General features: G+C 50.1%; 1 protein-coding gene across 6 annotated transcripts in view; it reads right to left on the reverse strand.

Moving 5' to 3' along the window:
• LOC121569995 (syntaxin-binding protein 4-like) overlaps positions 1–14,556 on the reverse strand; it is a 234,059-nt gene extending 219,503 nt beyond the window's left edge. For 5 of the 6 annotated variants that reach the window (XM_045221478.1, XM_045221476.1, XM_045221475.1 and 2 more), the window contains exon 1: positions 11,987–12,080. In XM_045221478.1, coding sequence (XP_045077413.1) covers positions 11,987–12,030 — 44 coding nt within the window. In that variant the 5' untranslated portion in view covers positions 12,031–12,080. Of the gene's footprint in view, positions 1–11,986; positions 12,081–14,133 lie in introns of those variants that run through there. The other variant, XM_045221477.1, reaches the window with a different exon arrangement.
• Positions 14,557–15,077: the final 521 nt, after the last annotated feature.

Below are 15,077 nucleotides of genomic sequence, written 5' to 3' on the forward strand. Positions count from 1 at the left end.
GTGTTTTGCTAGCACAGACTGGAACATGTTCCGGGATTCTTCAGATAGCATTGAGGAGTACACCACATCAGTCACTGGCTTCATCAATAAGTGCATCGATGATGTCGTCCCCACAGTGACCGTATGTACATACCGCAACCAGAAGCCATGGATTACAGGAAACATCCGCACTGAAAGCTGCCGCTTTCAAGGAGCGGGTCTCTAACCTGGACGCTTATAAGAAATCCCGCTATGCCCTCTGACGAACCATCAAACAGGCAAAGAGTCAATACAGGACTAAGATTGAATCGTACTACACCGGCTCTGACGCTCGTCGGATGTGGCAGGGCTTGAAAACTATTACAGACTACAAAGGGAAGCACAGCCGCGAGCTGCCCAGTGACACAATACTTCCAGACGAGCTAAACCACTTCTATGCTCGCTTCGAGGCAAGCAACACTGAAGCATGATGAGAGCACCAGCTGTTCCGGATGACTATGTGATTACGCTCTTCGTAGCCGATGTGAGTAAGACTTTTAAGCAGGTCAACATTCACAAGGCCGCAGGGCCAGACGGATTACCAGGACGTGTACTCCGAGCATGTGCTGACCAACTGGCAAGTGTCTTCACTGACATTTTCAACATGTCCCTGACTGAGTTTGTAATACCAACATATTTCAAGCAGACCACCATAGTCCCCATGCCCAAGGACACTAAGATAACCTGCCTAAATGACTACCGACCCGTAGCACTGACATCTGTAGCCATGAAGTGCTTTGAAAGGCTGGTCATGGCTCACATCAACACCATTATCCCAGAAACCCTAGACCGACACCAATTTGCATACCGCCCCAACAGATCCACAGATGATGCAATCTCTATTGCACTCCACACTGCCCTTTCCCACCTGGACAAGAGGAACACCTACGTGAGAATGATATTCATTGACTACAGGTCAGCATTCAACACCATAGTGCCCTCAAAGCTCATCACTAAGCTAAGGATCCTGGGACTAAACACCTCCCTCTGCAACTGGATCCTGGACTTCCTGACGGGCCGCCCCCAGGTTTAAGGGTAGGTAACAACACATCTGCCACACTGATCCTCAACACGGGGGCCCCTCAGGGGTGCGTGCTCAGTCCCCTCCTGTACTCCCTGTTCACCCATGACTGCATGGCCAGGCACGACTCCAACACCATCATTAAGTTTGCCAACGACACAACAGTGGTAGGCCTGATCACCGACAACGATGAGACAGCCTATAGGGAGGAGGTCAGAGACCTGGCCATGTGGTGCCAGGATAACAACCTCTCCCTCAACGTGACCAAGACAAAGGAGATGATTGTGGACTACAGGAAAAAAAAGAGGACTGAGCACGCCCCCATTCTCATCGACTGGGCTGTAGTGGAACAGGTTGAGAGCTTCAAGTTCCTTGGTGTCCACATCACCAACGAACTATCATGGTCCAAACACACAAAGACAGTCGTGAAGAGGGCACGACAAAGCCTATTCCCCCTCAGGAGACTTGAAGATTTGGCATGGGTCCTCAGATCCCCAAAAAATTATACAGCTGCACCATCGAGAGCATCCTGACTGGTTGCATCACCGCCTGGTATGGCAACTGCTTGGCCTCCGACCGCAAGGCGCTACAGAGGGTTGTGCGTACGGCCCAGTACATCACTGGGGCCAAGCTTCCTGCCATCCAGGACCTCTATACCAGGCGGTGTCAGAGGAAGGCCCTCAAAATTGTCAAAGACTCCAGCCACCCTAGTCATAGACTGTTCTCTCTGCTACCGCACGGCAAGCAGTACCGGAGTGCCAAGTCTAGGTCCAAAAGACTTCTCAACAGCTTCTACCCCCAAGCCATAAGACTCCTGAACAGCTAATCATGGCTACCCGGACTATTTGCACTGCCCACCCACCACCACCCCCACCCCCCACCCTTTATTTTTACGCTGTTGCTACTCTGTTAATTATTTATGCATAGTCACTTTAACTCGACCCACATGTACATATTACTTCAACTACCTCAACTAGCCGGTGCCCCCGCACATTGACTCTGCACCGGTACCCCCCTGTATATATAGCCTCCCTACTGTTATTTTATTTTACTTCTGCTCTTTTTTTCTCAACACTTTTTTGTTGTTGTTTTATTTTACTTTTTTATTTAAAATAAATGCACTGTTGGTTAAGGGCTGTAAGTAAGCATTTCACTGTAATGTCTGCACCTGTTGTATTCGGCGCATGTGGCCAATACATTTTGATTTGATTTGATTTGATTTCACCATAGGAGTTGGTTAGACAGCACAAACAGATATTCTACCAGGCCAACCTCTCACAGTAACAACACTACACTCAGGAAAAATAGAATGAATATAGCCTGGTTCCAGATCTGACAATATTCACAGGACAAATAGAATGAATATAGCCTGGTTCCAGATCTGACAATACTCACAGGACAAATAGAATGAATATAGCCTGGTTCCAGATCTGACAATGACCATAGGAGTTGGTTAGACAGCACAAACAGATCTTCCACCAGGCTAGGACAAATGATAGTGCATAATCTCCCAGTAACACCAACAGTAACCAACAGGACAAGTAGTCCACAGTAAAACAATGTGACCAGCAGGACAAGTAGCCCACAGTAAAACAATGTAACCAACAGGACAGGTAGCCCACAGTAAAACAATGTAACCAACAGGACAAGTAGCCCACAGTAAAACAATGTAACCAACAGAACAGGTAGCCCACAGTAAAACAATGTAACCAACAGGACAAGTAGCCCACAGTAAAACAATGTAAACAACAGGACAAGTAGCCCACAGTAAAACAATGTAACCAACAGGACAAGTAGCCCCCAGTAAAACAATGTGACCAACAGGACAAATAGCCCACAGTAAAAAGTGACATAGCCAGAATGTGTTGATTCATCTGAGGGGGGGTTGGGTGCATGAGGTCTTGAGTCAGTCAGTTAGTCAGTCAGGGTCTATGTATCTATGCAGACTATGACACACTGTAACGATCCCGGCAGTCTGAGTCGGGTCCTGTCTGTGGACTAGTTTTTTCTGCTCGTGATCTCCAGTTTCCCGAGGGTTCTGGAACGCTCCGGGGAGCTCTCTTGATTTCCGCACCTGCATCCCATCAGCAATCTGCACACCTGGTCCTGATCATCACCCTTCTTAGGCTCTGGCCTAACATCCATTCCCTGCCGGATCGTTAGCCATGAACATCACTCGTCCGGAACCTTCATCCAACCTCTGCCTGGTGGTCGGCGGCTGCCGAGCCATGATGGGATCAACCACTGCACCCCCAACAACTAATCAACGCCGCCCGCTCTGTTCCCTGGATTATTCAGCATCACTCTTGAATTTGTAAATAAACACTCACCTTCGTTTCAACTTACCTTGTCCTGGTCTGCTTCTGGGTTCTGGCTTTGTAACTCGTGACAGAACGATCCGGCCAGGTGATGCCGTTTGGACTGACCAATGCTCCAGCGGTATTCCAGAGTATGGTGAACGACGTCCTGAGAGATATGATCGGTCTCTTTGTGTTTGTTTACCTGGATGACATTCTGATCTTCTCGAAGGAACCTTCCGACCACGTCCAGCATGTCCGGCAGGTTCTGCAGCGATTGTTGGAGAATCGCCTGTTCGTGAAGGCCGAGAAGTGCGAGTTTCACGCCCACACGACATCCTTTCTCGGGTACATCATCTCCAGGGGAGAGATTAGGATGGACCAGGAGAAGGTTAGAGCGGTTCTGGAATGGGCCCAGCCCGGTACGAGATTGCAGCTCCAGAGATTTTTGGGGTTTGCGAATTTCTACCGCAGATTCATCCGGGATTACAGCCGTGTGGCCGCTCCGTTAACTGCCTTGACTTCCAGTATCAGGACCTTCAAGTGGAATCCGGAGGCGGATCGAGCGTTTCTGGATTTGAAGAGGCGATTCACCAACGCACCGATTCTCTCTCAACCGGACACGGCCCGTCAGTTCGCTCGTTGAAGTGGGACGCGTCTGATGTGGGAGTTGGCGCCATCCTGTCGCAGCGATGCTCCACGGACAGTAAACTCCATCCCTGCGCCTACTACTCTCGTCGCCTTTCGCCTGCGGAGAGGAATTACGATGTGGGTAACCGGGAGCTTCTCGCGGTGAGACTTGCCTTGGAGGAGTGGCGCCACTGGTTGGAGGGGCGGAGCAACCGTTTATTGTCTGGACTGACCACAAGAATCTTGCTTACGTGCAATCGGCTAAACGTCTCAACTCCCGTCAGGCCAGGTGGGCGTTGTTTTTCGGACGATTCAAGTTTTCCCTGACGTTCCGACCGGATCTAAGAACGGCAAGGCGGGACGCCTTGTCCCGGATGTTCTCCAAGACGGAGGAGAGTGGGTCCAAGACCGAGACAATTCTCCCCCGGAACTGCGTCGTGGGAGCAGTTATGTGGAAGATTGAGGAGGAGGTGCTGGCGGCCCTTCGGACTCAGCCCGGTCCCGGTAACGGTCCACCCGGTCGGTTGTTTGTGCCTGAGTCGGTTCGTCCTGCTGTCCTCAAATGGTCCCACGCCAGCAAGATGGCTTGTCACCCTGGCGTGGCTCGGACAATGGCGTTTCTTCGCAGACGTTTTGGTGGCCTGCCATGGCCGAGGATACTCGGGGTTTTGTTGCTGCCTGTCCAGTGTGTGCGCAGAATAAGAGTACCAATCGGCCCAGCTCTGGACTACTTCACCCCCTTCCTATTCCCCGGCGACCATGGTCGCATCTGGCCCTGGACTTCGTCACTGGGTTGCCCGCTTCTGAGGGGAACACGGTCGTTCTGACTATCGTGGACAGATTCAGCAAGTTCGCCCACTTTGTGCCAATTGCCAAGCTTCCCTCTGCCTCGGAGACGTCCGAGATCCTGGTTAGGGAGGTTTTCAGGGTCCACGGGTTGCCCAGTGATATCGTTTCCGACCGTGGCCCTCAGTTTACCTCTGCTGTCTGGAAGTCCTTCTGTTTGGCCATTGGAGCTACAGTCAGTCTCACATCTGGTTTTCACCCCCAATCCAATGGTCAGGCGGAGAGAGCCAACCAGAAGATGGAAACCACGCTACGCTGCCTGGTCTCTTCCAACCCCACCTCCTGGGTCTCTCAGTTGCCTTGGGTTGAGTATGCCCACAATACCCTCCCTACATCTGCCACTGGGATGTCTCCCTTCCAGTGCCTGTATGGCTACCAACCTCCCTTGTTCCCTTCTCAGGAGAAGGAGCTCTCAGTGCCCTCTGTTCAGGCCCATATTCGTCGTTGCCACCGGACCTGGCATCGGGCCAGAAAGGCACTCCTTAGAGTTTCGGACCGGTATCAGCTCCAGGCGACGTCGCCGGATCCCCGCTCCCACCTATACCATCGGAGATAGGGTCTGGTTGGCCACACGGGATCTTCCCCGTTACGGACTGAGTCTAGGGAAGTTGTTACCGAAGTTCATTGGTCCGTTTGTGGTGGAGAAGGTGATCAATCCAGTGGCAGTTCGACTCAAACTACCGAGGACGCTCAGAGTCCATCCCACCTTTCATGTCTCCTGCCTCAAGCCGGTTTTCCTCAGTCCTCTGTTGCCTCCTCCGCCTCCTCCTCCTCCTCCTCGGATGATCGGAGGTGGTCCTGCCTACACGGTGCGAGGAATCATGGATTCCAGACGGCGGGGCCGGGGGTTTCCAGTATCTCGTGGACTGGGAGGGGTATGGTCCTGAAGAGAGGAGTTGGATTCCGCGGCGACAGATCCTAGATGCTGACCTCATCCGTGACTTCTACCGCCTCCATCCTGGCGCTCCGGGGAGTCCGCCCGGTGGCGTTCGTCGGAGGGGGGGGTACTGTAACGATCCCGGCAGTCTGAGTCGGGTCCTGTCTGTGGACTAGTTTTTTTCTGCTCGTGATCTCCAGTTTCCCGAGGGTTCTGGAACGCTCCGGGGAGCTCTCTTGATTTCCGCACCTGCATCCCATCAGCAATCTGCACACCTGGTCCTGATCATCACCCTTCTTAGGCTCTGGCCTAACATCCATTCCCTGCCGGATCGTTAGCCATGAACATCACTCGTCCGGAACCTTCATCCAACCTCTGCCTGGTGGTGGCGGCTGCCCGAGCCATGATGGGATCAACCACTGCACCCCCAACAACTAATCAACGCCGCCCGCTCTGTTCCCTGGATTATTCAGCATCACTCTTGAATTTGTAAATAAACACTCACCTTCGTTTCAACTTACCTTGTCCTGGTCTGCTTCTGGGTTCTGGCTTTGTAACTCGTGACACACACACACACACACACACACACACCCGAAGTCAGTCAGGATCTGTGTTGTGTCTCCAGTCAGAACAGACTACCTGAGTATACATGACAGTATCCAATCAGAACAGACTATCTGAGTATACAGTGGCTTGCGAAAGTATTCACCCCCCTTGGCATTTTTCCTATTTTGTTGCCTTACAACCTGGATGTCACGCCCTGATCGAGAGAACTCTTGTTGGTTGAGTCAGGGTGTGAGTTTTCTGTTTATATTCTATGTTTGTGATCTAGGGTTTGTGTTTCTATGTTTGGCCGGGTGTGATTCCCAATCAGAGACAGCTGTCGCTCGTTGTCTCTGATTGGGGATCATACTTAGGTATCCCAGTTGCCTACTATAGTTGTGGGATCTTGTTCCGTGTTTAGGCTTGTATGTGTATAGCCTGAGGACTTCACGTTACGTTGGTTTATTGTTTTGTTTGTATGTTATTTGAGTAAAATAAACATGTACGCCTTTCACGCTGCACCTTGGTCTGAGCCGTCTCTCAACGATCGTGACAGAAGATCCCACCACAAAAGGACCAAGCAGCGTGCCCAGAAGGAGCAAACGCCTGGTACTCAACAGGAGACCGTCCGTTACGGTAAGGCTATGAAGGAGGAAGCCCGGGTAGGAGAGGATCAACGGCGACATCAACAAAGCCGACAGAAGAGGAAGCCCAAGAAGCAGCCCCAAGAAAATTTTTGGGACGGCTCACAGGGTGGACGACGAGGCAGCAGGAGGCCGGGAAAGGGCTGACTAGAGAGGAGGAGGACGCTATTTTAGAGGTCCTCCAAGACCTGCGGATCGAGAGAGAAGAGCCCCGACCACTGCACCCGGTGGGGTTCCAGTTGGAGTCCCTACGACCATGGGAACAGGAATGGGAACAGTTTTACACTGGGGAGTCGGAGGATGACGACGACGATGAGTTTCTGTTCCCTAACTCGTAGGGGCTCCCGGAGGAGTCTTCACTGGAGGACGATTGGGCGCGGAGAGAGAAGGACTGGAACAGTCGTACATATCCAACGCCAGTTCCCAGCCCGGTACGGCCCGTTCCAGGACAGAAACACGCACCTAAAATGGAGTCAGCAGGTACAGTCGGTCCGTCCGGATCTTGGGAGGAACGTATCCAACGGCAGGCGAGCAGGATTCAGGAGCTCGGCAGCGCAATGGTGCGCATGGTGAATACATTGGAGCGATGGGAGAGAGGTGGCGTTTCTACACCTCCTCCAGCCACACAACTCACCCGACCTCCAGCGACGGTCCCCTGCAGGGAGCACCTTAGCGTGTCGGTGCCCAGTCTGAGGCCGGCAACCAGCCCAACTACAGGGTTGGAAACCACCTCTGTGTCGGTGCCCAGGGTGGGCACAACGTACAGCCCCGTTTTGGAGCAGGAGCTCCTAAACGTGTCGGTGCCCAGTCTGGGACCGACAACCAGTCCGATTACAGGGCTGGAATTTTCCTCTGCATCGGTGCCCAGGCTGGGCACGGCGTTTAGTCCTGCTCCAGAGATGGGGATGGATACGGGTCCGGAAGTTTGCTCCACTCCGGAGCCAGAGCAATCCGCTCCACCGGTGCCTGATCCCGCTCCGGTCGGTTGCTCCACTCCGGAGCCAGAGCAGTCCGCTCCACCGGGGTGCAGTCCTGCTCCGGTCAGCGTCTCCACTCCGGAGCCAGAGCAATCCGCTCCACAAGTATGATCCCCAATCAGAGACCGGGAGTTTCCCACATGCCTTTTGGCGAACACCAAACGTGTTTGCTTATTTTTTTCTTTAAGCAGTGGCTTTCTCTTCTGTAAAGCCCATCTCTGTGGAGTGTACGGCTTAAAGTGGTCTTTGCAGCTTTGCAGCTCCTTCAGGGTTATCTTTGGGGTTTTTTTGTTGCCTCTCTGATTAATGCCCTCCTTGCCTGGTCCGTGAGTTTTGGTGGGCGGCCCTCTCTTGGCAGGTTTGTTGTGATGCTATATTCTTTCCATTTTTTTATAATGGATTTAATGCTGCTCCGTGGGATGTTCAAAGTTTCTGATATTTTTTTATAACCCAACCCTGATCTGTAGTTCTCCACAACTTTGTCCCTGTCACGTTCGTTGAATGACGGGTCAGACCAAGGCGCAGCGTGATATGCGTACATGTTTATTAAACTTTAAACACACGACAAAACAACAAAGGAAACGAAACGTGAAGTCCAAGGTAGAACACACAACATACCTTACAAGGAACAAGATTCCACAACTAGACAGTGCCAATAGGCTGCTTAAGTATGGTCCCCAATCAGAGACAACGAGCGACAGCTGCCTCTGATTGGGAACCACACCGGCCAACATAGAACTAGACATACTAGATCCTCATACATAGAACAAGCACAACAAGGAATATACACACCCTAACTCAACATATAAGCGTCCCCTGAGTCAGGGCGTGACAGTACCCCCCCCCAAAGGTGCGGACTCCGACCGCACAACATAAACATAACAGGGTAGGGGCCGGGTGGGCATTCCGCCTCTGAGGCGGATCCGGCTCAGGGCGTGACGACCTCTCACTCTTCACCTCCCTGTTGCGCCCCTGGTCTGGTCTAGACCTCGGCGCGTTGCTTCCCCTCTCCTTCCTCCCACGATACGCCAGGCCCAGTCTGGACCCTGGTGTGGGAGACCCCGAACCTGGAGAGGGGCTGACGTCATGGTCTGGACTGGAGCCACTGACCGGAGCCGGACTAGGCACCGGTGGAACGGACTGCTTTGGCTCCAGAGTGGAGCCGCTGACCGGAGCTGGATCAGGCACCGGTGGAGCGGACTGCTCTGGCTCCGGAGTGGAGCTGCTGACCGGAGCTGGATCAGGCACCGGTGGAGCGGACTGCTCTGGCTCCGGAGTGGAACGGCTGACCGGAACTGGATCAGGCACCCGTGGAGCGGACTGCTCTGGCTCCGGAGTGGAGCAGCTGACCGGTGCTGGACCAGGCACCGGTGGAACGGGCACGGGCCGGACTGGACAAACGCACCACTGGTCTGGTGCGAGGAGCAGGCACGGGCCGGACCGGACTAGGAACACGCACCACTGGCTTGGTGCGAGGGGCAGGAACGGGCCGGGCCGGACTGGCGACGCGCACCACTGGCTTGGTGCGAGGAGCAGGAACAGGCCGGGCCGGGCTGGCGACGCGCACCACTGGCTTGGTGCGAGGAGCAGGAACGGGCCGGGCAGGCGACGCGCACCACTGGCTTGGTGCGAGGAGCAGGAACAGGCCGGGCCGGGCTTTCATATTTTCCCTATTTTCCTGTGACCCTCCAGTCTAGATCAACTAAACAACATGTCTGACCTCTACACAGTCCATTCCTATGCTGTGACCTGGTATGAATGGGCTGTGTGTGTCCCAAGAATGAAATGTCTGGAAGCCATCAGACATGTTTCACTGATGCACGTGTGGTCATACAGTATACAGGTGTAACAGCCAAAACAGCAATGCACGACTGATCTATGTCGCTTGACTTTCAATATGGTGCAGACAGAGGCAAGAAATTCAAGTAGCACTCATCCAATACGTTCCTCATGCACCCTTCCAACATAGTTCACTAACAAAATAAAAACATGCATGTTTATAAACGTCTTCTTATAACAAAAGTAAAATAGATTTTTAAAAAGATGCAGTACTATAAAGAGACACATCAAAAACTACCGTTACACAACTATCTGCCAAGTAAGATGAGCACAACGAACTATCTGCCAAGTAAGATAACAACTAACTATCTGCCCAGTAAGATACACAACTAACTATCTGCCATGTAAGATCTACAACGAACTATCTGCCAACTATCTAACTATCTGCCATGTAAGATAACAACAAACTATCTGCCCAGTAAGATACACAACTAACTATCTGCCAAGTAAGACACACAACTAACTATCTGCCATGTAAGATAACAACTAACTATCTGCCAAGTAAGATACACAACTAACTATCTGCCAAGTAAGATACACAACTAACTATCTGCCAAGTAAGATACACAACTAACTATCTGCCATGTAAGATCTACAATGAACTATCTGCCATGTAAGATAAACAACGAACTATCTGCCAAGTAAGATACACAACAAAATATCTGCCAAGTAAGATCCACAACAAAACAACTACAAGACAAGACAGAGAGGATTTTCCCTCTCACCTGAATAACCAAGTCATCACAACTACTGTACTTGTCTGGTAACAATCAAAACACTGTCTCCTAGAACTCTGGGCAAGTGCAAGGGCAAGCGGGCAGCACTGCACAGAAGCATTAGGTTTCTGCTTGCTGTATGTGGATTGGACTTTTACACAGCACATTCTGAGCCAGACAGGCAGCATTTAACAGCAATACATACCTCATATTAAAGAACAATGACTCCCACACATTAAAGAGCAATGACTCCCACACGTTAAAGAACAATGACTCCCTCAAATTAAAGAACAATGACTCCCACACATTAAAGAGCAATGACTCCCACACATTAAAGAGCAATGACTCCCTCACATTAAAGAGCAATGACTCCCACATATTAAAGAGCAATGACTACCTCACATTAAAGAGCAATGACTCCCACACATTAAAGAACAATGACTCCCACACATTAAAGAACAATGACTCCCACACATTAAAGAACAATGACTCCCTCACATTAAAGAGCAATGACTCCCTCACATTAAAGAGCAATGACTCCCTCACATTAAAGGACAATGACTCCCTCACATTAAAGAACAATGACTCCCACACATTACAGAACAATGACTCCCACACATTAAAGAACAATGACTCACTCACATTTTTGTGCCAAGGCCAACCTTTCATATTTTCCCTATTTTCCTGTGACCCTCCAGTCTAGATCAACTAAACAACATGTCTGACCTCTACACAGTCCATTCCTATGCTGTGACCTGGTAGGAATGGGCTGTGTGTGTCCCAACAGCGGCCCCGACCCACCTGTTGAGAACCACTGGTTTAGAGTTACCATGCATTGTCAGCAGTTTTGAAGGTCTTATAAAACAGTCAAGACATACGTCAGCCCCTGCGGCATCCGCGGCCCCGATCCGAGAGCCATACGCACACACACACACTCCTATTATGCACCTGTCTTTCCCATACACACCTGAACGTTCTCAGTCAGTCTACCTGCATCACTCCTCCCTACCTACCTGTTATATCCTGCCATTGCAATATATGCAGGTACTGGTCATTAGGACATAACACCTACCTGGTTCTGTTCTGACAGGTACTGGTCATTAGAACATAACACCTACCTGGTTCTGTTCTGACAGGTACTGGTCATTAGAACATAACACCTACCTTCTACTGTTCTGACAGGTACTGGTCATTAGAACATAACACCTACCTGGTTCTGTTCTGACAGGTACTGGTCATTAGAACATAACACCTACCTGGTTCTGTTCTGACAGTTACTGGTCATTAGAACATAACACCTACCTGGTTCTGTTCTGACAGGTACTGGTCATTAGAACATAACACCTACCTTCTACTGTTCTGACAGGTACTGGTCATTAGAACATAACACCTACCTGGTTCTGTTCTGACAGGTACTGGTCATTACAACATAACACCTACCTGGTTCTGTTCTGACAGGTACTGGTCATTAGAACATAACACCTACCTTCTACTGTTCTGACAGGTACTGGTCATTAGAACATAACACCTACCTGGTTCTGTTCTGACAGGTACTGGTCATTAGAACATAACACCTACCTTCTACTGTTCTGACAGGTACTGGTCATCCTCACGGGGAACATTCTCAGGTCAAGTTCCCGGGTATGTGGATTAAACTCTTTCACTCCTGTCATGTACATTATAAAGTAATCCCAGAGTTCAGGTAAAGTGACAGAGGACATGGCTGATGGAGAACGAGTGGTGCTGTGGCCGCACGGGAGGGAGTGAGTGAGCGCTCCTGCTGGAGTGTGTGCTTGTGCGTGTGAGAGGGAGGAAGAGAGAGAGAACAGTCAACAAAGAGAGATTGAGAGGCAGACATATAGACAGACAGACAGAGAGAGCGAGAGAGAGAACCAGAGAGAGGGAGAGAGAGAGAGATACAACAGACAGAGTCATCCAGCAGTGTGTGTGTGTGTGTGTGTTAGGCTGCTATGGTACCTCCCACGGCTGGTCCTGTGCTTAATAAGTGGTCCTTGCTTACCCTGCCATACTGTCAACCCTGTCCTGTCCTGTCAGCTAAATTTAGCTGCAAGTCACCAGGCAGAGAGAGTGACTCCTCCCCTGGCAGGGCAGGAAAGGGCAAGGTAGGCAACACACCGCACCCTGCTCTCTACCTCTACACCCCTCTCTCTCGCTACAGCTCTTCCATTATCTATCTCTCTCTACAGCTCTTCCATTATCTCCCATACCCTATCTCTCTCTTTATTTTATTTAACCAGGCAAGTCAGTTAAGAACAAATTCTTATTTACAATGACGGCCTACACCGGCCAAACCCAGATGACGCTGGGCCAATTGTGCGCCTCCCTATGGGACTCCCAATAACGTCCGGTTGTGATACAGCCTGGAGTCGAACCAAGGGGTCTGTAGTGACGCCTCAAGCACTGAGATGCAGTGCCTTAGACCGCTGCGCCACTCTGGAGCTCTCTACAGCTCTTCCATTATCTCCCATTCCCTATCTCTCTCTTTCTACTGTACCTCTATTTCTCTCTCTCAACCCCTCTCTTTCTCTCTCTCAATCCCACTCTCTCGCCATCTCTCCAAACAAACACTGTGCACAAACACAATCATACGCCACCGCCATCGCCTCGAGGTTACTAACTGTACATTTGAAGGGTTGCTCAAATGCTCACATGTTGCACAAATACAAAAACATGTAATCCAGTCTATCTGGAGTCACACGATAGGCTACATTACCAAGACACATTTGTATACCAAGAGAAAGCCTTACCCGCGCTGCGCCATGGAGATACGTGATGGGTAGCGGTGCTTCACACAGCAGTGCCAGAGACACGTTAGATAACTATCTGTTGTAGCCTGAATATGGGTCGAATTTATTTAGCAATATTGTGACTCGCCTCTCAATGGTTAGCATCCCCATGGGTTTCAGTTGATAAATCTGGATATAGGACAGCCCGATTATGCGTAATTGCTGTGCGCAAAAGGATTACTGAGTCCACGTTAAATTAAATAGAAAAGAAATACAAGCGGCATTCATAATAAAGAATGAAACTCCATATTAAGCAAACTGTAACAACTTTGTATAATGTATATATTGCATGTGTAGCACATGATGTCTGTACCGTTATAAATCAGTGCCGGGCATGCAAACCCGCTGACGCAGGCAACTCTCCAATTTTCTGTGGCTCAAAACAAGAGTGGGAAGCACACTGAGCAACAGCAATCCCTTGCAAACGCTGAAACAGGTCAACTTGATAATCCCATAACAGTTTTTTTTCAAACCATCAACACATGCGTGATATCGGTCACGAATAGTCCCAATCCAAACCAGCCAGAGAAAAAGGCTAGGGCTAGATCATGCCCAAAGCGCATGACATAGCAAAAGTAGCCTAGTAGGTGACAGACAAGCTTATGTTTTTGAACTTCTTCACAAAGTGACACATGATGAACACAAACTCTGTGGTCATCTCTCTCCAGTCCTCTCTTACCAATAGATAAGCGAGAGTCCATCAAAACGCTCAAACTCTCGTCCTCGTCCTCCTTTCGGCATAACAAAAGTAGGCTGGTAGCCTAAGTGACAGACAAGCTAATGTTTTTGTTTTTACTTCATCAACCCTAATAGCCATATATAGGGCGCGGCGTCCTATAGGGCTACCTCAACCCAAAAGTGACACATGATTAACACAAACTCTGTCGTTATTGTCATCTCTCTCCAGTTCTCCCTTACCAGTAAATTAACGAGAGTCCATCAAAACGCTCGAGTTCTCGTCCTCCTCCTTTCGAAAAGGGCATATCATCCAAATATTTAGCTCCCTTGACTGCCGCGTCAGTTGTTTGTTTTTTCACCACAACGATCCCTGGGTCCCGCGGGATAACTTTAACGCTTCACTCTGTCCAACAGTTGACGCGTTGACGTGCCGCGCTATCCCTTCGCTGAGTGTGGAAATGTGTCAGCATTCCTTCCGCATCAAATCAATGATAGCGAGATTGCTGCCTGGCTGCTACAGTAGCTAGCTGAGGGCGGGAAGCTCAGCTCAAATAGCGCATTTTCTAATCTGGAGGACACGTGGAGGTTTAATGTTGACCAAACCCTTCTGTTCAACCATATCTGGATATTTTCCTTGGCCCCACACACAATCGTTTTGACTTTTTATTTTTTTCCGTCTTAAAATAATAGCCGCGTCTGTTCGTTCTCATGGGAGTGCGTGTTTTCAGTCTCCTACAACAGATGCGAGTGGACAGAGAGAGAGAGAGAGTTCTCAACTGCCCGGGGTGCAATGCGCGCTGGCCATGTCTCTCCCACGTTACTGTAACTATCCACGCGCCAGCAGAGCAGTCAACCTGCCTGGTAAAGTGAAGCTCAAGAATAGCCCGCGGGCCGTGGCAGCCCCGTGCGTAATAAGAAGCCCCATTCTACTCCAAAACAAATGTCATTGTGGTTCTATTGTGGGACTACGAGACGACTCAGTTTGAATCCCCTCTCATCCATGAGCTAGTGTTAATTGCCAATTAAGGAGGGCGAGTGAAACCTCTCGCTTCGCCTCTTCCCCTGCTGCAAAAGAGACAGGTAGGAATGCCTGACTGAAATACAGATCAAATCCACCTTTTTCTGTAAATTAGTGGTGTTAGAATTTTTTTATAAAATAAAATGCAGGACATTATTTTTTGGTT

Source organism: Coregonus clupeaformis, chromosome 7 (genome assembly GCF_020615455.1).
Source record: "Coregonus clupeaformis isolate EN_2021a chromosome 7, ASM2061545v1, whole genome shotgun sequence".
Classification (NCBI taxonomy): domain Eukaryota; kingdom Metazoa; phylum Chordata; class Actinopteri; order Salmoniformes; family Salmonidae; genus Coregonus; species Coregonus clupeaformis.